Source organism: Sander lucioperca, chromosome 5, assembly GCF_008315115.2.
Source record: "Sander lucioperca isolate FBNREF2018 chromosome 5, SLUC_FBN_1.2, whole genome shotgun sequence".
Taxonomy (NCBI): Eukaryota; Metazoa; Chordata; class Actinopteri; order Perciformes; family Percidae; genus Sander; species Sander lucioperca.
In genome coordinates, this window is record NC_050177.1 from 10718420 (window position 1) to 10746071 (window position 27652).

General features: G+C 41.6%; 1 protein-coding gene across 2 annotated transcripts; it reads right to left on the reverse strand.

Annotated features, from left to right (window-relative positions):
* Positions 1 to 696: 696 nt before the first annotated feature.
* ttc9b (tetratricopeptide repeat domain 9B) lies at positions 697 to 27529 on the reverse strand. Of its 2 annotated transcripts, XR_004897296.1 has the most exons (4): positions 26635 to 27529; positions 5956 to 6138; positions 2004 to 4911; positions 697 to 1960 (listed from the first exon to the last, which is right to left on the reverse strand). XR_004897296.1 is itself a non-coding variant. In XM_031296648.2 (3 exons), the coding sequence occupies exons 1-3, from the start codon at positions 27089 to 27091 to the stop codon at positions 4817 to 4819; spliced, it is 735 nt and encodes a 244-aa protein (XP_031152508.1). In that variant the 5' UTR covers positions 27092 to 27529; the 3' UTR covers positions 697 to 4816. The 2 variants fall into 2 exon arrangements, 1 of the variants encoding a protein (XP_031152508.1); XM_031296648.2 differs by having other exon boundaries at positions 697 to 4911.
* Between the last annotated feature and the right edge of the window lie 123 nt (positions 27530 to 27652).

Sequence of the window (27652 nt, forward strand, 5' to 3'; positions counted from 1 at the left end):
GTTCTATTATTTGCCTTTACCCACTTAGTCATTATATCCACATTACTGGTGATTATTTATCAAAAATCTCATTGTGTAAATATTTTGTGAAAGCACCAATAGTCAACACTACAATATCGTTGCGGTATCGATATCGAGGTATTTGGTCAAAAATATCGTGATATTTGATTTTCTCCATATCGCCCAGCCCTAGTTAGGGGTACTACTCCCCGACACCTGTAAACTAGTCTCGCATTGCCAGACGCTGCGGAGTAGGGTCTGGCTAGTCCACACAGCATTCTGGAATGGGAGAAAAACGTCATCTGGTTTATTAGCATTTCTTTGAACCAATCACAATCATCATGGGCAGGGACGGTGCCGCTGCAAAATAGCCTTGAGAAGGAACTTGTTTCGGTGGAACACGTGTACGTTCAAAAGTTGTTTTAGTCGTGCAACAGAAAACTCAGATTGGACAGATAGTCTAGCTAGCTGTCTGGATTTACCCTGCAGAGATCTGAGGAACAGTTAACCATAGTCCTCAGAAATCCACCGGAGGTTAGAACGCCAACACAAAGAAAGCAGAAGGTGACGGACATCCGGCCAAAATGAGGGACATCCGGCGGAATTTCCGGCGGCACTAAACAATCCCAGAAGTAAAAAGGTCGTTGATATAGACTACCTGTAAACAGACTTTGTTCAAAAACAACAACAACAGCATTCCTCTTTGTTTGAAACTTTATTCATAACCAATCAATAGTGCATTCCCGGGCTAGCAGTTCAGTAAAACCAGTGATGGAAGCCTGTGATGTTTGGATGTCGCATGGAAAAACGCCTCTTTGGAGCGAGGCGGGACAAAGACACAGTCATAGCCTTGACTTCCCCAGCTTCATGTCCCTTTCTTTCCTCTCCTTCACCACAGAAACAAGCAGGACGGAGATCCGTGTCTGTGAGGAGCAGCTCTGCGCTCCGATAGAAGTTTCTCAGAGTTCACTCTTACTATTCGTCTTACTGTGCAGAGACAGAAGAGTCGCGTCAAAAGGGCATTCAGACGGGGGTGTCAAAGGGCTTTGCACATACTCTGAGCCGGTTCTGGATCCCTTGATGAAAAGGGACGTCAACAGAAATACCAACAAATACAGACACCGTCACAAAGCAGCTCTGTGTGATGGAGCTTCAGTAAATATCTCTTTTGTATCTCTTGCTTTTCTTGTTTGTTCATAAAGTAATTCAGTAAAGTAAAGCTCTTCACAACCATAAACTTTCCATTTTTGTTATTTTTTTTTGTACATTTGTATCATATATTCACAAAAAACTACTCTGACATTTGACAAACATTGACCTCAAATGACAACAAAGCAAAAGAGCAAAAATAACACAGCCAGTTTGACTTTTTCCGTCTCTTTTTTGTTGTGCTTTTTGTTGTTTGTTTTCAAAGCTACACTGATGCAGAGATCAGGTGTTTCTATCTCTATTTGCACAGATTAGGCTCACAATAACAGCCCCGGAGTCAGCTCTGCCATTAATCAAGACGTGATCAGCTAGAGATAAGCCTGTTTTCCGTGCAGCTAGTTGTCCCTAGACGGTTGTAGTACATGTTGAGCTAGAATGACTTAGCACAGCTAGACAAAAACAAGATGGTGGATTGGTGCCATGGAGAGAGGACCACGGGAGGAGACCTATCCCCGAGGGGCCAGAGGGTGAGTAGACTCAGCTCAGGCAGCCAGGGAGACCGAGCCTGTATAGGTGCCATTTCTTGCTGTTGTTTTAGTTCCTCTGAGATACCAGAGCCTCAACCCAAGAGCTTGGAGATCCATTTTTTTTGGACTCAGTGTTGTTGAGAATGTGATGTTTTTTTATTTACTGTATGTATGATAAGTAGTGCTATTCACCGGTGATGTGTTCTCTGAGAAATGAGTAACAATCCAATTTATTTCAGTAAGATAACTTAAAGGAGTTGTATTTTGGGAAATATGTTTATTCACTTTCCGTCCGTTTTAGTACAGATTACATAAACAAAATCTAACGTGTTGATTAGTGAGCTTTGGAGGTGCTGGTAGGTGGATTTTGTTACCTTTGGACAGAGCCAGGCTAGCTGTTTTCCCCTGTTTCCAGTCTTTGTGCTAAGCTAAGCTAACCTGCTGCTGGCTGTAGCTTCATATTAGCATATTTCCCAAAATGTCAGACTTTTCCTTTAAGAAAACATTATTCCTGCAACACAGCCATCAATAGTTATTTAATTATATTGAGATATATCTCCTATCATGTACACTATATGGCTAATAAAACTAAGTGGACACCCCTGGCTCCACACTTTAATGTTCTTTTGGTTTGGGCCTAATCTTAATGCAACTTTAAAGTAACACCTGTTAAGTCTTAAATCACTTTATATAGGGCACTATATTTACTGTCTACCATTTAATTTGAGTGTCCGAAATCAGAGTGTGAAATTACTGCACTTTATTGTGACTCAGAACAGCGGAGATTGTTATAGCAGCAGCAAGTTTGTTTTGAGATGTTCAGTAATCATATATGGGTTTAACACTCAGGTGCCCACATACTTTCAGCCATTTCATGTATGATGATAAATCTCCCAGCTCTGAACTTTTTGTAATGCTGTGTCTCTACTGCAGGAGTGACTTGGAGCTTCAGCCGCTTTACTGCAGCTGACTATGGCCTACTTGTCCCTCCACTGGAGCCTCTCTGTATCATGCTGGTCCCCTCAACGCATGGTGCCGTCTCTCCAGAGTCCCAATGACACACTTAGATCCCTATTTACCTCCAGCAGGTCACTGAAAAAATAGGGAGGGGAAATCTTTTACAGCATCTTTCTTTGATTTGATTTCCTTTTTGACTATCTTAAGCGGCGGAATTATCCCTTATCTCTCACCTTTGCCGAGGCAGAAGGTGACCCTGATTTATTAAAGACCTGTTTTCTTTCAAGATTTTTTTGATACCTATTCTACTGCTGTGATCACAGTCTGTCGCCACCTTCAGCGTTTAAAAAGGGCAGGGCGGATAAAATAGAGGTATGGGAGAACAGTGTGGCAGCATGCCATGACAGAAAGCAATAGAGCAGACATATTCCTTATCCCAAACATCTGAAGTAACTCTCTGGAGCCACACGTTACATGCAGGAGGTGGGCTTGCACACGGGAAAGAGGAAACTGAGTTTCATGGCATCAGAGAGAAGGGAAATTCAGGTCATGCTTTCACAAATCATCAATCCCACTTTCTGCAGAACAGCGCAGGCAGATTTAAACGTGTGGTAAGGCTATCACAAAAGCAATATTTGCATTATCAATGATTCAGCTTTACAAGTCACAAGAGAAGCAAATTATTTATGTGTCTTTTGACAGCTAGCCATGGATATCCACACACATATCCATTAGTGTTGTCTAATGCTAATGCTGTGTGTTCTCTGTCCTTACAGCTCTGTGTTTGGAACCATTTTCAAACACAGATGTTTTATCTATCAGCAAACTAAAGGAGGAAATCTCAAATGGCGACACTCTTGTTGAAGTGCCTTAAATCTGAGTGCTCCAAGATGGCAATCTGGACTGTCAGGACAGTATGTCTGTGATTGTTTTCCCTGCACTAATGCTGCCCAGAGTCTCCTCGGCGTGTTATCGCTGTCTGCGAAGCTTCAGCATTAGCGATAAAAGGTTGGACCTCCGTTTAGAAACTTTAAAGTGTTTCTCTCTGTGAAACTTTAAAGTGGATTTCCATCTAGCCAACGGCGGTTGATGGAACTCCGATCCCATTGGCTATTTTCCATTGTGACATCATTAACGGGAGAACAGGGAGGGGAGGGAGGGGGAGGGTGGGGCTTTCGACAGTCTCTATGACAACACACGGCCCAGAAGGGGCTTTGGACAACAGATTCAAGACACACCAGTTTCCACAATAGCACACCTGATGACAGCAGGAACTGCTGGAGACACAGATGCAGTTAACAACCGATGAATTACTACGAATATGATGAACGCCCAAAGCAAATTAAAAACCCTAGTAACGGTTTACAAACACTTGAATTAGCCCTTGAATTAAAAAAAACAGTCCAGAAACTGAGATACATGGCATCCAGGAAAGAAAAGTAAGACAGTAGAGCGATAGATTAAGCACAAAGGCAGGCGTTTTCTTTACTTGATGAAAGATTTCCCGGGCTAGTCTGTCTCATAGTCTGCGTAAGGGGCCCGAGTGCGCCCTACTGGGGTAGGATGTACAATCATATTGGGTTATGGTCTTGATATGTGTCACACACACCCCTCACTATCCACCGCTTATGTCCACACACAGTCCTGCCCTCCTCCCGGTGTGGTCGAGCTTCCCAACCCCGATATTTTCCTCAAGAATTCGAAATAAGACGGAGAGAGAGAGAGAGAGAGAGAGAGAGAGAGAGAGAGAATGCAGATAGAAAAAGAGAGAGCAAGAGAGCAGAAACAAAATGCATTTTATGTCTTTAAAACATTTACTAAATCAAGCAAATGTCCATTATTCATAAGTATGTTTTGAAGATCCTTTTTCATTCCACCACGATTTCATTTGAGTATAATACAGCATTTCTTGTTGTCTTGTTTGTGTTTGCTTGACTGTCTGCATCTAGGGAGAGGAAACACAGCAGGGGAGAAAAGAGGGAGAAGAAGAGGGAAGAGAAGGATAAGGAGGTTGGGTTGCAGACAGAGCTTGACACGTCTCCCGTTTTTTCGCTGGCGGGTGATTGGGTCTGTCTCTTCTGTCTGTGGGCTGTGCTGCTGTCAGGAGTCGATAGAGGAGGAGAGAGGGAGGATCGATGTGGGGTTAAAAGTTGAAAGGTTTAGGAGGGTGAAAAGGTCGAGGGTCAGCCCTGGGTCTCTTTGCCGCTCTCTCGTTCCCGCTGACCGCTCTTGCTTATCTTCATCTCTGTCAGCTGGATGTACCGCAGCACGTTGGTGTCTGCGATGGAGAGAAGAAAATGTAGTGAATGTGAGGCAGAAGGGTTGAAATGAAAAAGAAGAGTCACATATTTGCTTCAAACAATGCAATCTCATTTATTAAATCAGTTAAATTTACATTTCTTTCATGTCAGAAAAATAACAGCACAGCAGTGAGTTTGGTTATGACAGAGCTAAAATGTGGCCCAGGTTTCCAGATGTAAAAGTTTAATTTGTTTTAAACCACCAAAGGCAATAGGCTAGAACCTAATGTTTTAATTGGGAATCAACTACTAATCCCATAAAGCTCTGTATATGTGTACACATATACACACATACTCTCTGATATTAAAAACAGAGCTTGCAGTTAACACAGCTCTGTTTTGTCTATCTAAACAGCCAAGCTTGTTGACTCGGACCGATGCACATGGCTCATCAGAGAACAGATGAAAAACTCTACAGTATGTTACAGTATGTTACACAGTCCTGCCAATGGTACCATGCTATTCCACTGTTGAAGAAATGTAGCAACAATGTGTCAACAAAGGCGGGGAAGAAGAATAATGCTAGCAAGCACATGTGGATGTAAACAATAATGTGGGTTTCAAGCTATTCCAATACTCTGATCTTTTTATGAGGATGGGAAAGCATTCAATGTGTGTATTAGGTCTCAAGGATATGTGAATAAATGTAAACATGACATATTACATATTTCATTAAACATAACGTACTACGTATTTAAGGAGGGGGTGCGGGGGGTTCCCACCCCGTGCCCCCCGTCTAGCCCTGCACCTGGTACCATTGTCCTACAAAGTCTGCTCTGTACAGTCAATAATACATTATAGCTAATTATCACATTCCCTACCAACATTATAAAAGAGTGTTTTTACATTCTAAACATTAAGCTTGTGTTCTATAAGTTCACTTAACTGTAATTCAAAATATACACTTAAAATGCTATAATCTTAAAAGTATAGAGTTATGCTTTAACTTGCAGCAAAACTACAGTATCCACCTCTGTCACTTGTCATGCGAGTGTAACTGAATACACACAGTTTATCCTCACCTGTGGGTTCGCGGTTCTTGGCGTCACGCAGGTAGCGTAGAGCACATTCGTAGTCGCCCAGGTGATAGAAGGCGATGCCGGCTCGGTACATGGCCTTGAAGTGGTCTCTCTGGTGGCTCAGCACCTTCAGACAGTACTCCTTCACCCTCTCGTAGTTTACCAGCTCTGACTGCAACAGACACGCTGCAGGAAAGAAGAGAGGGAACAAGTTAGTTGTTTGTATGTTGAAAATGCTTGAAACTTAATTGTAATAATGATTCATTTAAAACAGTTGCCTCGAGTCTCATTTAGTGAAGTTTACAGGACGAGTACGTCCCATGAGTGTAAAACAAAGACGAGGAGATTTCGCTGACATCTCACTCTGTGCCTTTTAATAGAGCCACAGTGAAATGTAGCCTCCACAGTTCCTTCTCAGGATGGCAGTGAGCTGACTATAAATAGCTAAATACTAAGTGTCTCACAGCGTAGAGAACACACAAAAAGTCGTGCAAGCAGTTTGAACCCTGGGGCAGGAGAGTTATGTCTCTATATGCTGCTGTTGAGCTCGACATGCAAAAAACAAGAATAGGAGAAAAAAAATTCATCTTGAGAATGATGGCTTGAATACTGTGACTAAGTCTTTTCCTCCTGATTTAGCAGATGTGTTGTGAGCAGCAGGGGCAGCCGGAGAGACGAGGAAAAGAAGGGCAGGATTCAGAGATCAAGTGAGCGACAGATACTGCAGAAGTCCTTTGGGATGAGATTTGAGCGGTGAAGTATAGATCTGAGGCCAGGAGATCTAAACCTGAAACGACTGGCACTTTCTTTTGTTAAAAAACACCATGAAGTGTAATGTGGAGTACTCGGGAATAAGACTATTTTATTGTAGTCATCAATCCTATAAATGTATATTGCAGCAGCACTGCGCTGTAGCGATTCTCAGCAGCACTGAGATCAGCTTAAATAGGAACAACAGTCCACAATTGGTCCACCGAAGCCTTTAAATGCCTGCTGATGGCTCAGATATCACTTTTCCTCTGCTGACCACAAGCACTTGAGGTTTTGTTTCGACCCTACTTGTTCTTTCTTTTTCTTTCGCTCCTTCCCTCTCTGCCACTGTCTTAATCTATCTGATGATACATAAAAAATAAAGTCCCTCCATGTACTCCTTTCCCACCCTGATCTGACTCCTATTTAACCCTCTGGCCCTCCCTCCATCCTCCCTCCCTCTTTCCCCTGAGTCTGCCCTTGACACACAGACAGCTCTGTGAATAACATGAGTCAGGCACTATTAGCTGGGAGGCAGGGTGAGTCAGGAGTGAGAGGAGGGGAGGCAGGGCGAGGGTCATGGCTGCCCTAGGAGGAGGTTTATATGTGGGAGGTTAAAGTAGAGGAGAAGAGGTGAGACCTGTGGGAGACTATAGGGTGAGGAGAAAGGGAGAGTGTGTGTTAAAAGCAGTTAGTGGTCCTCTATCTGTCATCTCCCCCCTGAACCTCAGAGAGATACTGTAGAAGGTCTGCCCGTCAACAATGCAAGTGCAAAACACTAAATAATTCATCACGGACATCAGGGGATGGACCAATTCAATAACAATCAATGTGGTTCTGGTAGTAGTTCTGGTATTTAGTGGTTGAAGTTGCACATGTCTGGTAGATGCAGGCAGAACATTGTGTGTGCTGTGTGTTTGTGTGTGTTTTGAGTCACTGCCTGAAGCTGTACACATGAACTTTGCTCTATCGCATGCAATTAAAATGGTGAGGGGTTACCGCTACCTTTGTCCCCCTTTTAAAATAATACTCTTTATTATTATTATTATTATTATTCATAACATCATTCCAAGTACATTCTCGTAGTTATGAATCAATTATTATCAAGAGATACCTGCTGCTTAATACAGAATAAAAATGGAAAGATATGATCCATTTCTTGATGTGTAACTTCTCTGGGTGTAGGTCTTTTCACAGCAGACATTTTGATTTGTCATAGTTTTCTTCAGTGAAAAGCATCTACCAAAGGAGTAAAAGTGGCATCATAATCTCCACAATCCCACCAACCTTTATAAGACCCTGATGAACTGTATTTGCTGAACTGATGCACTAAAATAACACATATGCACCTTGATGATACATTTCAACATTTTTACCTATTTAGTTAGCTGGCTTTTGCAGACTTACAAATAAATGTTATTGTTTGTTTCCTCTTATTAGTTGCCTTTCTTGTATGAAAGTTGTTATATAGAGTATTTAAAATCTATTAATACCATCATCATTAGATGGATGTACACACACACCATCATAGAAAGAAGAACAAAAGCAAGCTTGACGATCCTCTCATTTTAAGTAAAGCTCATGACAAGCAGCAAGGTCGGCACTGTTCCCCGTCTTCAGCCATCATAAGTCAGCTCTGTATGGTGGGAATCACCTCAGGTGCCCTCTACCTGTCCTGCACACCTCTCTACAGACTCCACTCTATTTGTTTTTACAACCGTCTGGCTTCTCATCCCTCCACACACCCATCCTTTATCGCCCTGCAGCAGTGGACGGCTTTCAGAGGATTCAGTTACAGTCCATAATGGCCTAATTGCTGACGCAGTTAGAGAGTTCACTGGCACTTACACACAAACATAAGATACACACACACACACACACACACACACACACACACACACACACACACACACACACACACACACACACACACACACACACACACAATGACACGGGCACAAACACACAGTAATACAGGTGACTATGAACTGGGCGTAAACAAGGGTTGGATATAATATATGACGACACAACCACGCACAGAGACACACAACGATGATAGATACATAACTGTACAGATATACACAAACACAAAGACAGTGTGCACAAGTGATGACTGGCCGGCCGCACCCTGCTGGCCCATTAGGCAGTCGGATGGCATGCCAGAGGAAATGTAGAGTGTGGTGAGATGCATTAAGGGTGTGATAATGACAGGATCATCGGAGCAGGCTGGGCAAGGACACAGACAGACAGAGGCCCCATAAAAGACAGCAGAACAATATCACTGGAGCCAAGGTGTCCCAGTCACTGAGAGACAGAGACATGTGAGTCTGAGGGTTCCTGTTTGTGTCCCATATTATCATATCATCTACATTCTATATTTATTCTATATACTAATGTTCATTCTGTACATTATTCTGCACTTTACTGCTTTTACACTTCTGGTTAGATGCTATTTTGTTGTCTCAGTACCTGTACTCAATAATAAAGTACAATAATAAAAATAAAGAGCCCCCCTTGGGATTGCAAGGTAAATCAGAGGATGTGTATTAACAAGAGAGGAAGACAGAAAAAAATATATAGCTGATACAACAGTGTGCTTATTGTTTTATACTTACCTCTAATCTTTTTTTATTTTATTTTATAAATTACAGTCTAAATTAGACTCTTTCTCAGTGTTGTTCCATGTTATACTATTCTGATCCTCAGGATTTATATCCAATGTAGTCTCGCTTTGCCAGACCTTCCTGCACAGCGATGCAGAGGAGGGTCTGGCTAGTCCACAGCATTCCGGGATGGGAGAAAAACGTGCTCTGGTTTATTGGCATTTCTTTAAACCAATCACAATCGTTATGGGCGGTGCTAAGCGCCGGACGGAGCAACAGTGCTGCTGCAAAATAGCCTCGGGAACGAACATGTGTACGTTCAAAAGTTGTTATAGTCGTGCAACAGAAAACTCAGATTGGACAGATAGTCTAGCTAGCTGTCTGGATTTACCCTGCAGAGATCTGAGGAGCAGTTAAGCGTAGTCCTCATAAATCCACCGGAGTTTAAAATTCCAAAACAAAGAAAGCAAAAGGTAACAGACATCTGGCCGAAAAGAGTGACATCCTGGCGGAATTCTAGCAATCCCGGAAGTGGAACGTCGTGCATATAGACCATGTCCAATGCCAATGTTCAGTGCCAATGTAGGAAGTGGTGTGGTTGTGGTCATTTTTTACTATCTTCTGACTATTAAGTGAGTAATCATTAGTTGCAAACCTGGTCACAAGCAAAATAGATTGGGAACCACTGTGATTGGGGACACAGTCCATCCCATCCATGGTGCTCAAGTGTCCATCCTGAAACCACACCAGCTCCATGGCTGCTTAGCTGATCCTGAACTTTGATCTCTCTTAATCAATTCCTCATCTGACATCAACAGAATATCAGATATGGCTTGCTGATTTTGGTTTTGGTTAAACATGCAGCTTTCAAATGGTATTTTATGAGCACACGTGCGATGAGAGAGGCGGAATAATGAGGTGTGACTGCACACAGGAAATCAGTGGTGCAGACAAGATAGATTTGTCTTAATGAGGGACTTGAAGTGAGGAGAGGGACGAATGAGCTGAGGCTGCAACACTGGATTTGTGTGCGTACATTCAGTGTCAGCGTCATGAGTGTCAGTATCTCTTTCTGAGGAACCTCTGTCTCACTGCCAGATTTAAGAAGAAGCAAAAAATAGATAAAACACAGGAAATTGGAAATAAATGGAACAAAAAAAATGCATTTGAATTTATAAATCCAGCAAACCAACAGGTGCAAAGCAGCTGTCGAGTGCAAGTGGGTGAATGTGCATTTCTGTTGCTTGAATGTCGAATGATGAGGTGCGGTGAGTGGGAGTGGTTAACACATGCTCAGGAACCCCACTGGTTTGGCATCATGTCTGAAAAAACAGAGCCTGCATAGATACTCGCTTTCATTTAGCTGACAGAGCGCCAAAGCCTGGGAGAAATGAAAGAGAGAAAGAGAGAAAGAGAGAGAGAGAGAGAGAGAGGCAGGAAGCTGAAATAAGACAAGAGAGACAGGGGGCGAGGGAGGACAGAGATAGAGACAGAGACAGCACTGACAAAACTAAATCCAGACACAGCCAAAGGAAAAAATTACAGAGGACAAGAGGAGGAAGATAAACAAAGGGGAGGAAGCTCCTATGATAAATGTTTTCAACTCTACATCCTTCTCTTTCTCTACATCACCATCTTCCCTCAGGACCCATGTAACCCCCAGCTCCTCTCCATCACACCAGGTGCGACACCACAATCCGGCTAATTTAAAGCCACTTGTGGCCCTGCTGATTAGTCTGCTGTCCATCACCTTGTAATTAGTTCTGCGGGAAGATAATGGTAGATGGAGAGACCTATCACTCTCACACAGACACACAATCCGCATTTCCACACCCTCGTCCTTCACTCCTCCATTTTTCCTGGCAGTGTCACTGTGCATCTGTACCATCTCTTCTTTACAAAATGTCACAGTCCTGCAACTGACTTATTTAAAGACCCAAATTAACTGTGCATAGTCATCATTATGAAATCACCTCACACGTACAATCTCAGAGCAAAATCCGATCCAACATGCTGACGTCACAGCTCTCAGACAGTGTAGCCGGTCTCGCCAGGCCCACTAAGAATAGCTCCACCCAAAGCCTTTTTGCGAAGGCCTTTCTCTGCTACTGAGAAGGACAGGGCTACAGTTCCCAGCTTGCTTTATCACAAAGGCTTGTCAGCACTAACATGACACAGCATTTACTCCACCTTCAACAGACACTGCCTGCACTTTTAATGTTGAACCTGTCATTTCATTTCATAGCTTGTGTGGGGATTTTTTCACCCAATGCTATTTAAAGGATGCTCCCATAATGCAGCAGCTGAGTGTTTTTTTTTAGTATCTTTTATATCACTTAAAACTTGACATAAGGATTAGGCCTCTAAAAGGCTATTTACCTTAGAGGAAATATACATAATGAATGCTGTGATTTATCATTACACAGCGATGATAAAAGCTCATCTTGTCATCAAATACCATTTCACCTAAAACAAGTGGTACAGATGATCTCTTTGATTGTGTGTCACTGTAGCAAAAGACTAATGCAGCTCCTAACGGTATTAAAAAACCCTCATAATTACTCTCTTATTGCTCTTGTTTGACTGTGTGTTTCTCAGAGGCCTCCCCAGGCCCCTCTGGAGAAGTCGGAAATGTAGAGTGCCTTACAAATGAGTCAGAGCTTTGTTGTAAGAGCATGCCTATTCTGAGGAGTGCACAGTGAAAATGTATAGAGTGATACAGTGAAGGTTGAGAAGTGTGCATCCTGTATTTGTAGCTTTTGGGGGACAGGTAAATGAAGACAGGACACCTCCATAAGTGTGGTATATGGTAATTAGTGAGCTTCAGAGATGTCGGTAGCCATATATTGTTACCTTTGGACAAAGCCAGTCTTTACATATGTGAGGCTAACCTCACAGAATTTGTCTTGCCCCCCCCCCCCCTGCATGTTGATCCCCTCATAACACTGACACCGTAAGTCTTGCTAGTAAACTGCTGGTACATCAAACATATTAGCACAGATTACCCACAGAGCAACACTGATCCTGGGAGGAAAGTGAAGTAAAGTAGCCAGATTATTCTGCTATAGTGACGGGAATTATGGCTCTTTGGAGAGAGCTGGATCTTAAAGCTTTCCAACATTGTTCATTTTCTCTTAGGTGGCAGGGATTAATCTGTGAAATAATCCACCACAATGATAGGGTAAGATTTGGATCAGATGTAATTTCATTTCCCATGTGTGAACTAGCAGTTTAACAGCACCAAATTACTCATATTGCCAAACCTAATGTCAAGGATCAGCATTATAAACATTGCACAAGGTGGCGCCATAGCCCTCTGCTTTGTCAGTGAATTTACTTTGTAATTATGTGTTATGTAAATGAAGTTGCCTTGCCTTGAATCCAATTCATGCAACACTTAGAAAACATTTAACTGCACAATAAAAAAAAAAACAAGTATAATGCACAATGATAAAAAGAACGGCTCCCACCAAGAAGGACGTCCCTTTATTTGTACGAGAAGAATCGTATCGTCTGTGAACGTAACATCACTATTCTGTAACGTTACATTTCACAGGGAGTAAGGGGCAGAGGGAGATTGACTAGTCCCAAAACAATGACACGTTTTCTTTGTAGCTTTAGAGAACATAGTCCTAAATGAGGTGATGTGAAAACTTGCAAAACATCAGAACTTTTTAAGGGTTTTCCTTAAAAAGCTACTTAACAGATCAGCGACCTCGGTCTAGGTGGCAGTAACGCACCTTAATGCTGGTTGCCACCCGCCATAAAACGGAAAGAAGAAGAAGGGACCTCAGTGCACTTGTCAGTCAGTCAGACATCACAGATGGCAGAAAGTGATATGTGGATGGTAAGGTAGGAAGAAAAAGAGGTCAAAAACTGACAGGTTTAATAACAGAATGTAAATTGCTCTGATATTATGCTTAAATAATTTTTCGCTTTTATAAAATGATATAACTTTAACTTAACATAGTTTGCTGCAGGTTGCCTCCAATCTTTGGTAGCTAGCAACACTAAAACCACAGACCCCCCCCCCCACCACAACAATTCCCTAATTTAACCCCTGAGTAGGAGGAACAGTATTGTTCCAGACAGAGAGGATTTTTTTTTACCTTTAATCACACAGTATACTGAATACTCCCAGTAACATGGCTAGGAAATTACCCCCTTACCATCATCCTAATCCTCAAACCCCAACACATGCTTCCCCATCTTCTACCTTACTCCATCAAACACCCTCCTGCATTTTTTCATACTCCTAAAATAGTCGCTGAGTCAGGATTAATGCTCATCTACTTAAATATTTATACAAGTGAGGAAGCTATCTTCTCTATGACTTCACCAAAGATGAAACCATTAAATGCTCTCCATTGCACATCGCAGTTTCCAGAATTTAAGATGAGCAATTTCTTCTGGTCTGTACTGTGAGCCCATGGTACTCAAGGTGGGTCTTTGTGGGGTTTCTTCAGGCCTTGAAAGAAAATAAAGAACAGTAGCATGTTGTCATGATTTTATTTAACTCATTACAACTGGTACAATTATTTTATATCCTTAACTGTCCGAGCGCCAAAAGGAGGATCCAGGACATTCAATATTACTTTTATTCTCATGAGTAAAACCAGGGATTTAAAAAGTAGATAAGTGCAATTTAATAAAGCATAACAGAGACTTTTATTGATGTTAAATCTGTAGTTGAACTCTCTGACAGAGACATAACTTTGTTGTGGCCCTTAGCTATGCCATTATGTGATTAGGGATGTCATCTATGGACACTGGGCAGACTCTTGCCTTCAGCTCAACAGATCTTTGGCTACTGTTTTCTGCTGCTGTCAAACTGCTTCTACCCACTCTGAACATACACAAGTCAAACATTGTTAAGTAAAATGAAAGCTTGCTAATATTGATCCATTTTCTCTCTCTTTTAAAAAAAAAAAAAGTTTTGTTTAGATAATGTATGTACGGTAGCTGTGAGAAACATGCTCTCTGCATTATACTGGCAACAAGATAGATGAGAGAGTCTTTGGAAAGGTCAACAGAAATAACTGCCAAATGGTTTGGCTCAGAATTTCATGGAGTCTGCCTTAATCTGCGAGGTAGTAAAGCCTTTTCACTAAGTACCTGAAGTAAATGAATGGCTAAAGCATTAGCTTTCATAATTTCTACAAAAAAAACAGCCATGTGTTGGCAGCCTGTTTTCTTCTAACGTGGATCAGTGCTTACTGCATATTTACACGTACAGCAGACACGGAGCAACATCAATATTCATTTGGAGTCATTTTTGTACTCACTTGATGAATGCAAGTCCAATATTCACTCTCTTTTGGCTCTGTTTTAGGTGGTTACCAGCTCCTGATGGAAATACGTGGCTCTTTAGCAGCTAAATGCTCCTCTATGTTCACCAGCTAGTCGCTAAGTGCGACTGCTGTTTGGGGCTGGAAAGGTAGTGTAAAGTGTGGTTTTTTTTAGCTTTTTGTGCTCAAAACAGCTGCCTCCTGCGGCCTTAACCTACGTTGATGAGAGCAGCAGGAGTGAATCAAAACAATCAGAACAACACTTATTTTTCTTAATTTCACAAATTCCGAAACAAGTTTTGGTAGGAAAGTTGGTGTATCTAAAAAAACCTTCCGCATACAAGTAGTCATTTGATCCACTGTTAATTCATTGGTTATTATTTAAATTTATATTTAAATTTCACATTTGAACTCCAAATTTTGCATTACAATTTAACTTTTATTTATTTATTTATTTGACAGCACTGATGTGAAAGTGCTGGAAAACCTGCTCCACTGAGGATCATGGTTAGTGGTGGATCAGCAAATCGGGCCTAACACAACCTTTCCATTTCACTGCCATCATAAACAGGGTGTAACAAGAATGTGTTTTCAATGTGGGAAATGGGAAATGGTAAAGCCCAGATAGCAACCAACATGGGCTTTTTATCAGCATGGAGCTATGGGGATAAATATAAACAACCAGTTTGTTTACTCCGCACCGTCCACTGGAGCACAGGGTGTTAGATATGCGCAAATAACTTCAGCAAACTCTCATTACTGATGGCTTACAGAGGATGAATATTTTGCATTTCCCTATCTATCTTCTCTCTCTCTCTCTCTCTCTCTCTCTGTCTCTCTGAGGGTGTCATGAAAAGGGCATCTTTTTCTCTCAGCTGATGCCATGACTTTTAACTACGGACTAAAAAAAACCCTTTGACTGACACTTTCAATTTATTCATAACTTCCAACTGTCAGTCCATTTCAGAAAATGATTACAGTCCAAAAATCTAAATCACACACATACATATTAAACACAACACATAGCACAAACACATCACGTCACAACAAAAGCATTATAATAAATCCCTGAGTTGTCAGCAAAATGTGAGAAATGTAATTTTGCCAAAGGTACTTAAGCAAATGTTTTACAATTTGTTCCAAGCTGGTCAAAGTTCTACTGCGAGGACATTTTCAGTGTTATGCACTGTAGTGCAACCGGACCCCATGCTGATCATTTTAGGCACAAGCCTTAAATACATTCATACAGCAAATAAGGTTTTACTGCAACACTGGAAAACATCTAAACCACCTTCAGTACAGTATTGGCCAAATTATTTATCAACGACTACAATAGATTTTAGTGTCAATATCTTTTTAGTGAAATGTTATTTCAACTAACAACTATTGCCAGGGTTAACATTAATGTTGGTTACAGACATTCATGTTCCTCCCAGAATTAATTGCAATAGCATTGATGATCCCTTAACTTTTCAAGTTACAACATCATCAGGTCAAAATATTATTTTTTTTTGATATGACCAAATATCAGCAAAACTATTGCCGATAGCTGTGCGTTTGTGTTTGGTACTAATTAGACACAACACACAAAATTAATTCCGAATTTTCACTGCATTGGTATGGATCGGTTTGACTCACTTTTGGTACCAGGTACTTTTCTCGATTTTGTTTTCCACTGCAGCTAGTACCACCCCTAGTCTAGAAATCTAGATGCACCCTAGCGGCAGCAAATGTAATTTGCAGCCAGGGGGGTCTAGGCACTCTCCGTTGGCTTGCGAGCTGGAAAAACCAAATCCTGGTCAGGCCAATCACATTGTGTATAGAGTCAGTAGGTGGGCTTATGGCTGCTGCTGCTGGGAACAGCGGTCTTCTGGAAGACTTGGAGTTAAGCTTTTCTTTGAGAAAAGAACAAAGAACGGCACTGAAATCATTCTTAAAAAAGGAAGATGTGTTCGGAGTTTTGCCGACCGGATAAGGCAAAAGTTTGATCTATCAACTAGATTCGCTACCTTCTTCGTTGCTTTGCCTGGTTGTAGAGCTATCCTATTGCGTGCAGAGGGAATTTGAAAGACAACCGTTTATCCCGCCCCTCGGATTGAGCTCCGTCAATGGTGAGTTCCCAGACCCAACATCTTGATGTGGGTCTGGCTTGTCAGGCTATACCACCCCATCAATGTAGGTAGGATTCTTAGCTGATCATAACAGCGCTGCTGCCTGAAACTGCAGTGACATCATCTTCAACGCGACAAAAACACAGTGTGTTCTCTCGCTGGATCCTTTCATTGGCAACCAAAGGAATATCTGTAGTTCGTGAACTGAACACGGCATAGTTTTGTGGGCTGCCATTTTGTAAAATCTGGGTCGAGTGAATAAAAGAATTGTGGTCACTAATGATGGTAACTTGGCTTTTTGGCATTTAAAAAAAAGGCGGGTTTGTGCAGGATGTCCTGTGTTGCGAAGTGACGATTGATGGTTCTTTCTGACCAATCAGTAGTCAACAGTGCTTTAACTCCAATATCCGCTCAGCTCGCTTGGAACCTTAATCAAGGTGGTACCAAAAAAAAGTACCAGGTACTATCCACAACTTTTGCCAATGGAAAACAAAAAAAAAACAGTTCCAAGCGAGTTGAGTTGAGCTGAGCTGTGCTGTACCATGCTAGATGTACACATGGTTAACTTTACTCCAGCTAAGCATCAGCATGTTAGCATTTGCTTCTCTTTTGTGTTTGTTGTTCACTATGTAAATCTGTCCGCACCACTACGAATGATCGTAGTTCTCAGAACGCCGTTTTGAGGGACTTTTTTGTAGCTCCTACTTCAGAGAAGGTACTCTTCAAGTACAAAAGGAACTTTGTACAGTGTTTGGTCTCTAGACCATAGTTGTAACATCGATGATTGATCGATCACATGAGCCAATGCAGCACCGGCAACTACCATTTTTTATCCGCTAGCTAACTAGCCAGCCGCTAAAAGAGTAATATTTAACAACTTAATCCTTCATCCAAACACTCTTCTCACAGCATAGAAAGCACATTGCTATCGTCAGATGAGTGACAGTTTTGGTCAGCTTATCTTCTGTAACAAGTGTAGCATAAAAAACATGATGGAATTAGCAAGCTAGCTAGCTAACTAGCGGGCTAATTCCATCATACTTTCTTGCTACACTGGTTACAGAAAATGAGCCATACGGCCGGTCCTTGCACCTCATTCCCCAACGCTAGAAGACAACTTGACGAACAGCCAAGATGGCGTCAGGTGCGCCAGGTGTGTTTGGAGCTCTGGTAGCAGTATCAGTTTTGTTTTTAAGCATTTTAGGTCACCGCTTTAATAATTCGGAAGGCTTTGAATATGATGCGTTTACGCAGCTGAAAATTTAGCATTTGGACAAAGACTGTCGCCTGTCAGTAAATGCTGACAAACTTTGTGGATATGGCAGTGTTGCCTTGATCACCTAAAGCTGCTTTCAAAACAAGTTCCGGAGGAACCCAGCAATCCGATGACTTTGGCAAAATATTATCAATCTGCCTACTGCTTTCGGGAGATATCCATCAGTGTTCGGGCCCTACAAACTTGCAAACAGTGAAATACCGGCAAAAGAAGCCTACCATCAGTAGCAGCGGTTGCTGGCCTAACTGCGGAAAGGTGGTAAGAGCAAACGCCAAAGCAGTTGCTTGTGACTTTTGTGACGTTTTTGTTCATATAAGGTGCGGGAATACTGCTCCAAAATTGTATGACTGGGCAGTAAGGAATAAGTCGGATACCCCGCTGGATTGTAACTGGTGTTGTGTGCTGGAAATGGTCAGCATCCGCTCCTGCATAGTTCCTAAAGCTAATAATGCAATTGAAAGTTCTTTCTTTTACACTGGTATCAAGGCATGGAATAGTTTGCCTACTACTGCAAAACTTATATCATCACGAGGGATTTTCAAAAGACAGGTCAAGCAGCTTTTATGGAACAAGGTGAATATTTATTGATAAATTGAATAGTTTTTACAGCATTTTTGTTTCTTATTTATTTTGTTTTATGTGATGTCTTTTTTTCTCCTCCTAATACTGTATGTCTTTTGAGTCTGAGTTTGTCTGCTTCTTGTCTATTGTTTCCTGTGTGTCACATCAAGGACCGTGCTGGAAATAAGTATTTTACTTTAGCATGTCATCCTTTGGATTACTGTTTTATCGTCTTGATCCAGAAATAAATCAATCAATCAAAAAAAAAACTTTGCCGGGAGGACAGCAGATGGGAGCTAGCTAACTAGCCAGTTCCGAAGACAGACAACCTAGCTTGCGAACTGTAGTCTGCCAGCGGCGGGGAGTGAGGCAGACGGAGCGGCCAGCTTAGGTCACTTCAGCGTTTCTACTGCCGGTTCGAATGCAAACAAAAAAAAGGCCCTGGAAGATATGTAGTTCTCAAGGAAGTCCCCAGGTTTGGTCCATAAAACAACGCCGTATGTGTTCTTGTGGGATCACCAAAGTATGTTCTGTTTTCCTCAATTAAAAATAGATGTGACAAAAAGCATATTAAAAATATTTGCTTGTTGCCCTCATGTCCTCTTCTTCTGTTTCCCTCTCGCTCTGAGTCCTTGCCTGTCCTCTTTCTTTCGTTTTCTTCCTGACAGATGACTGAATCTTATTTACTCTTGTGACAGGAGTCATCTGGGCACTGATATAAATCAGTTTGATCTGGATTGGATTTTTCATTATCCTCCTCACAATACGAAAATAAATTAAAATGCAGCTCTAAAACGCAAGCATTTTCCTCCGCTCCTTCCCTACTTGTCACCCTCCTTTACAGTCGTACCCTCCCTCCACTGTCGTATAATCCCATCATATTTAAGAGTTCTGTCCAGTTTCTCCCGCTCCCTTGTTTTCTCTCCCTCCCCCATTTTAGCTACTTCATCATTTCTACTGACTCACCCCTTCCCCCCTCCACCAAATCTCTCTTTCTCAGCTGTGAGGTAATTCAAAGGGTTGGTACAGAGAGCACAGTACAGTGTGAGGGTTACAGTAGAGGGCGTGCCAGTCTCACCCCTGACAGCAATGCCATGCCATCTGCAGCCCTGGCACATGATGGCTCTCGTTCGGCTCTGGCCACCCATCCAATGGCAGACATACAGGCACAGAGGGAGGAAAAACACCAAACAAAGCACCCCCCATCCCCCATCCCCCTTCTCACCCTCACATGGCATTTCTATCCCTCCTCTTCCTCCTCCATCCTCCTACGAGCACATTGCATAGTGCATTTCTTCTCTCCAAGGCACCAGGCATATCCTCTTTGTCTGCCAAATGCTTGTATAAGACCATGCTTTCTCCTCATCTTAACCCCTCTATCTCACATTTCTTCTCCCCATCTAATTTCATTCTCACTCTCCTCTTCTGCCTTTATCTCATGCACTCCACCACGTTCCCTGGTGACAGAGCTGGCAGGACATGAAAGGGAGGGGTTTTATGTTCTGTTCTGCTTTTGTAAGCAAGCCTCGACAGTTCACCAGCAGTGGGTTAGAGTTAACTGTTGAAATCAACCCGTCTGTGGTGTTATACATCACTGACATAATTCTAATACAACCCCCATCTGAAGCAAGATTGGACTAAGAGGCTATGATGGGGTGAGTTTTCAAGGCTGTTGAGGAAGTGCAGCTAAACCACCACAGCTCTCTTTTGATTTATGACGAGGATAGTGCTTGTATTTCTAGTCCAGCAAGTACACAGATGTAAATTCCACAACACAGGCTCATTAAATCTTTAGCATGAGGCCTATAATTGCACGTCATGGTTTAAAAGTTCATTGATGGCCCGAGGCTCAGAATATATAAGACACATAATGGAAAACACATTTACATCTGGTATTAAAATGTGTTCTAGTTATGTTGATTGTACCCGAATTGGGATTGAATCTCGATATGCAAATGAGTTAGGTGTCATCAAACATGGGGTAGCCGTCCCAGATGCAGCCAAGTCAAGACGTTACTGCTACTACTTGTAGCGTTTGCCAGGCTTCCTTAAGCTAGCATGAAGAGGCTAGACCTTTCAACTTGTTGGGTGGATTTATTTCTTAAGAACATGGTTGCGGTATGCATTGCATTTACACCTGGCTGAGGTTTGACCACATTGCTCGCCTGACCACCTCCAAATTCTGATCACGATGCGTTTTTCTTTATCGAGATAACGCATCCAGATCCAGATCATGTTTTTATGCCAGCAGTAAGCTGCAGCAGTTAAATAAAAAGGTGGCTGGTGTTACGAAACAAACAATTTCACTCATCCCCTCCTGCTGCGTCTCTCCTAAGGCTGTGACTTATGACTCATTCACAGATTGAGCCAGTCAGAAGGAACAAAAGGAGATTTTAGGCAGAGATCAGAGCAACCAGGAGTTAATGAAAAGTGAGTTATCACTCTCACTCATACTTTCATATTTTTTAAAGCTCCATTGTGTAATTTTTTTAGTTGATTCTTAGCAAAAAACTCTTTGTTCTTTCACAAATATGTGCTCATTCATGTGTAATTACTTCCACCAACTAATCAAAGTATTCTCGTACGCGTAGAATCTGCCATTCAGAATACATACGAGCGAGTCGCTCGAATGACGGCCGCCATGTTGTGCCTCCATATTTAAAATACATTAGCCAAAGAGGGACATACCTCCGGCTTTTGCGCTTTTACACTCAATGGCACTGTGACGAATGCCAGGGAGGGAGGGGGGGAAGATTACTCGCGACTCACTGCCGGCAGATTTGAAAGCCTGTTGAAGATGAAGAATCACACCTATTCTCTAGGACATGTAACGGAGTCGCCACGGAAGTTAAAAAAAGAATTAAAATGACAACGCGACAGGCAAAGCAATAAGACCAAAGTTAATATTGGAGTGTCTTTTCCAAGATGGAAAGAGCTCATAAGGAGCAAGGATTTTAAAAAGGGACACCAAAGTTGCCTGCTTTCTTCTCGACAGGTAATTCTGCCTATTTGTGTAAATTCAAAGTTTTATAGTTGCTTGGCTAACTATAGCATGGTTGTGCATAACGCTAGAACGACGTCTAGGATACTTTTCCTCGCGTCAATGATAAAAAAGGATTGTCTACCTTGTAACATAAACGTAATCATATGTGTCGTGATTTCCCTGGCAGACAACTCACGTCATGTGCAGTTGTAACACAGACTAGCTACAGCTAGAACAGCTGCGTGTAAACGATGGAGATACTAAGAGCTAATTTCGGTTTCATTGACATTGTTCATACTGCTCAGAGAAATATATTAAAAACACAAACCTCCGTTGCTTCTCTCCTACGCTGTAAACATTGCCTTACACTATTAATCTCGTACAATATACAGAATAACGATAGCACTGATACTTTACTAACATTAGCTTGCATATGTTTGGGAACCTGATAGCTGATGTTGAATGAAATGGTACCAAAATAACATAAAACTATTATTACACTGGAAGGAACACTCACGGACGAAGTCGTACTTCTTGGAATAATACAGCCACCATAGGAGTTAAAATGCACTCGGAATGGGAGGGGCTAGAAAGTAATATTCAGTTGGTTATCATATACAATTTCACCGCTAGATGGGAAAAATTCTTACACAATGTAGCTTTAATTTACATTTGAACAGATTAAACGCTATTATAGCTTCTAAACTGGTTGATACAAGTCTTTCTGTGTGCTGTTTATGTAAAGAGACTATGCTGTGAATATAAAGAGACTAGATGCTGTGAAAGTGCTTCTTCATGATCAATATCAGTAAAAAAGAACAAACTGCAGTCATATCTCTTATTACTGTATGTGCTTCCCAGTGTGTTTGTGTTGGGTGGATGGATGGCTGAGGTGGGCTGACAGGCAGTATGCCTCTGGCCAACATGTTGCACCACCGTGAACTGCGACAGACACAGACGGTGGTGGTGGTGGTGTAACCCATTTAGATACAGCCCTGCAGGGATACACAGACTCGGGGTGTCTCCTTAACGAGGCCAGCAAATAGGACATTCATCATCCATCGTCTTTCGGTTTGACAGAATCAGGTAACATAACTGTCGGTGCTGAGACTAATTTCTCTGTGTTTCTTCTCTTCAACCACATTCACTTCCATATATAATGCTAAAAACTAATATTTTCTGTCAGGGCTGTGCAGTTAATCAAATTTTTTATCGCGATTACGATTTTGGCTCCGAACGATTACAAAAAAAGAATAATCGAGAAAATCGGTTTTTTTTGCACATTACATTTTGCATGTACTCTTATTTTGTCTTGTTCTGAATGAAAGAAAAAGTTTAAATAGGAAAAGTATTAAGGGAAATGTACAGTTCTAGGTGTTTTCACTGTTGATTTGTTTAAGTTTTTCATTGTTTTTTTAAGTTCAATAATTGCAACATCTTTCCAAAATTCAACGAGTAATCGTAGTGAATAATCGTGATTTCAATATTGACCAAAATAATCGTGATTATGATTAGTGATTATATGATATGATTTTTCCTCCTTTGTATATATTTTTCTCCCCTTACATCTTCCTATCTTGTGTTTTGGATCAGTGAGCTGAGCTTGTGGTTGAGTCACTCAGCATTCATTCAGTGGCTGAAAAATACCCATCACAGATTCCTTTACCTAAGGTGATGACTTTAAATTGCTTGTTTTGTCCGACCAACAGTCCAAAACCCTAAAATCTTCAGTTTACTATCACATAACACAAGGGAAAGCAGCAAATCCTTAAAACTGAGACACTACAACCATAGAATATTTGTCATTTTTGATTGAACAATTACTTATATGGTAATCAAAATAGTTTTTGTTGATTAGCTAATAGATTGAGAGACATCTTTCCAGCTCTAATCAAAAGTAAAACTACTTAATGCAGAAAAATGGCCACTGTCAGTGTAATTACTGTACATAATATTACTGGATTATTATAAAAGTAGTATTTTACTGTTGTCGTTCAACTACTTTATATACTGTTGGGTAATTTAAGTTATAACAATGCATCACATTTCATGAGCTCATCATATTTTATGGATGTCATATCTTGATTTGTAAACTACGGTATTTACTATAGCTGTGAATTTAATGCAGGCTATACATATTTGAAAATGTTTCTCGGAAATGTAGGAAAGTAGAAGCATAAAGTTGTACAAAATGGAAATACTCAAGTAAAGTACAACTACCTCAAAATCCCCATAGCAAAGGCTTGCCCTCACTAAAACAAAGTCAAGAAGACAAGACAAAAAAACACACACACATCAACTCACAAATACACACCAATGGAAAGGGACTTGTGATTGTTGCTCTCCTATCATGCGTCAGAGCGATAGGAAGCAGAATTCTGGGTAACCAGGTGGAGCCGCACAACAAACACCTTCAGCAGGATTACTATGCACCCAATGAGTCACTGCTTAATTTCAGTCAGGACCGCAATAGCTCATTAGTAACCTTGAATATGAAAACTATAACATTTTCTGAGGATTTAAAAAAATTGCGCAAAGATATTCAGAGTTGGGTGGGAGAACATAATCTGAAAGTAAAAACATTATGGTGTATGATTTGGACATGAGAGCTGTGAACCAAGAAATCTCAATATAAGAGTAATGGAAAGATGACGATGATATTGATGAGATGATGTTGAATTCAGACCAATGTGGAGTATTCCAATTTAAGGTGCATCATTAGAAGGTAAAGCAGAACTGTTTTACATTTATCTTTTTTGTAAACCAATGCTATGAAAAGACCACAACCAACAGTTAATTGATCCTACTAGCAAGTTTTGCCTGTGTAGCTAAAGACTGATATATCTGACTCCTCCGCGCCACAGAGCTCCATTGCTGTACAAAAACTATCAAAACGTACCAATGAGCAACACAGTTACACTGAGTCACACCGTCCTGCTGCTGTAAATACGCACTAGAGCACTAAATGTGTAGGCCTATTAATCCACAGCTTAACATATTCGCCAATAAATGCACTATTTACAGTACTCTTGTTGAAGTAGTGTTTAATAAAAACCACAGTGCCCAGCTGTTTTGGGAAATTACTTTATTTAAAAAAAATTAACTATTTGCTTGTGAGCAGTTTTCTTTAAAATATTTCCATTCTTGGGTGTGAGACACATAGGGGAGGAAGGTTGGAAAGTACTGAGAAACAGACAAACACATTGTTGGTTTTGTTTTTTTCATGGGATGTGTGGCATTTTGAATGAAGATACCCATAAAGGTAAAACCATGACATAAATATAGGTTTATGGAGGTTTAAGGTTAAGGATGTGGCATAATGTACTGTAGAGCAGACTTCTTCACTCTTTAAAATGGCTATGCATATCAACAGGAATATCAATATAAAGGTTGTATAAACCACCCATATAAACATCCCATTCAGAGTAAAGCACATACATTATATTAATGTAGTCCATGTAAACACAGTCATTGATGGCAAAGCAAGGTTAAAGTGAAGTTTCTGTGTGTGTGTGTGTGTGTGTGTGTGTGTGTGTGTGTGTGTGTGTGTGTGTGTGTGTGCACATGCTCCTGTTTGAAGCAGCAGTGAGGGGACAGTATGAGCCGTAACAATACAACAACAGGGAAAAGGCCCAGTGATGGTTGCCATGGTAGATATGGTCCCATGTCGAGTGCTAGCAGTCCTTTCCTCCCCCTCTTCTCCCCTCTCTTTTCCACAGCTCTCTACTATTCCTCTCTTAAACCACTCTGACTTCATTGTAATTTCCGCACATATCTACTACTTCTTCCTTCCTGTTCCTCCCCCAATTCTCCTTATTTTGCACTCCCTCCCCCATCCTTTCCTTCAATCACGCCACAGTGGCCTCCCTACAGGCTCAAGACAGGGCCCTGAACGCTGCGCAGAACATGGAGACCTTCAATGCATCATGGCAGGCTGACAGAGCAGCACCTGGTCACGAGCAATGAGACACAACATCACCACTGCCACCGTCATGACCCAAAATCACAACATTCATACTGTTAATGATGTCTTATAAATGATGTGATATAACACCATCATCATCTCACTCCTGGAGGTCAACAATAATCATGATCTGCTGCTCACTCTGCATACGGAGCACATACTGTAGTCATAATTATGTTTTTACAGCAAAGCTACAGGCAATATAACATATACAGTAAATCATAATACACTATTTTGTTGTTCAAATTAATACCACAAAACAATAACATATTTCTTCTTGAATACTCTCTGAAATATTGCAAATCTAGCTTGGTGATGATCAACAGTAACTGATAGATGATTGATTGATAGACACGTTTCTTTTTTCAATATCTCTATATTGAGCATAGATCCTGTCCAATAATGAAAATAATCATGAATTGTGACTCTAGTTTTATGAGTTTAATAGGCCTATTTTTTGGAGCACTCATATAGGCTGTGGCAACTGAGTGCAGTAACAGTTGAAAATAGAGTGATAGAGCAGAATGAGTTAATCTTTTCTGTGCTCAAGGAGGTCAGTTAACCCTGTAGTAAAGTCACTGCAAAGTGGTGCCACAGCCTTACATCACCCTTTGGATGGTTGATGGTCACCTAAAGACCCCCTTGTGAAATGTTGATGTTACAAAACAACAGCGTGGTGAACTTGTCTCATAGCCTACATAATGAAAACATGCCTATATTTCTTCTAGCATAAGGCTTTTGGCCATGTGGCTTTATTTATAAATTGTCTTTTTATTTTATTTTATTTTTCTAAAAGTAAAAAGATTACACATTATTTGAAAGGCTGTAGAAGAGCCATGCCAATGACTTAATTAGGACACTGTAGCCTACTAATTTGGTCAGACAGCTACACATCCCCTCATAATATAATATTCTCTATTTAATTAGCACCAACACAACATGATCTATTCCAGTGTTCTCACTTAGTGTTATTTCACCTGCCTCTGCACAAACCCAGCACCTGCAGAAATAGCTACAACCTACAAGCTTGTGTGGACCCGATCAGCCGGAACGAACAACGGTGTCAGCAGTATAGGCTATAGGTTACTTCAAGGCTACAGAAGTCGGGGTGTTTCTGTGGGGGTGTAGGCTACCAGTGCTGCTCACCTGTCAGGCTGTCGTAGCACTCGATCTCGGTGCTCTCCACGGCTCTCCGCTGTTCCTCGGTCAGCTTGGTCGAGGGTTGGTTCAGTAGGTTGACCTCGGAGCCCGTCGTCCCGTCGACAACATGCACCCCTTTGAGTTGCAGCAGCGCCCGGTGATACTTGCCGATTGCTTCCCGAAACTTCTTCTCTTTGTAGCAGCGGTGACCCTCCACCTTGAAGTCGATGGCTTTCTTGATATTCGCCTCCATCTCCATTTCAGCCGAGCCGGCTTTATACCCACCGTCTCCTCCGGCGGCCGCTGCCAGGCTCCGGCCGCCGGTTTCCGGGTAGCTTTTGATGCTCTTTATCGGGTGCTGTTTGGCTTCCATGTCTCTTAGTGAAAGCGCCGGGAGCGGGCCATGGTGCTCGGACTCGAATGTGTGATTTGTTGGGGAGGACCGGAGCAGCGTGCTGTGCATAAAGGATGTGAGATGAAGCGGCAAAGACTGCTGGGCAGGCGGCGGCACCGGAGAGAAGACGAGCCTCGAAAAACAGCCAAGAAAACGGTTTCAGAAACGTCTACGCTTTCTTAACTTGTGCTTAAAGAATAAATCTAGGCTGACTGATGTTATAAAAAGATAAACAAGGCTTAAACAGCTGGCAGAAACATATTATTTCCCAATCGTCGAAAACAAATGATTCCTCGTTCTGGTCCTCTCGCGGAAGGATGCTCGAGTGGATTTCTATGGTAGCAACCTCCGAGGCACGCGCAGCTTCAGCACCACAAACAGCGCACACACAAGACAACCCCTGCCGCACAGCATCGTGGGAGAAAAAAAAAGACAAGTCGTGAGGCGTTGCTGCAGTCCAGATTTTACAAGGCAAAACCGAGGAAACGTACAAAAATGATACTATCGATTATTTATCAAACGACACTGCACTTTGGTAAACTGGTAAATCAGGTGTAGCCTATGGATTATAATAATAATAATACTTATAGCATATCTGTCCATAAATAATAGCTTGTTTGCATATTCATT

Coding starts and splice junctions, on each gene's coding strand:
- ttc9b (XM_031296648.2), bottom strand. CDS start 27,091: ATGCACAGCACGCTGCTCCGGTCCTCCCCAACAAATCACACATTCGAG. Junction 6,139..26,634: donor GTGCTACGACAGCCTGACAG/GTGAGCAGCACT, acceptor TCTTTCCTGCAG/CGTGTCTGTTGCAGTCAGAG. Junction 4,912..5,955: donor CAAGAACCGCGAACCCACAG/GTGAGGATAAAC, acceptor TCTCCATCGCAG/ACACCAACGTGCTGCGGTAC.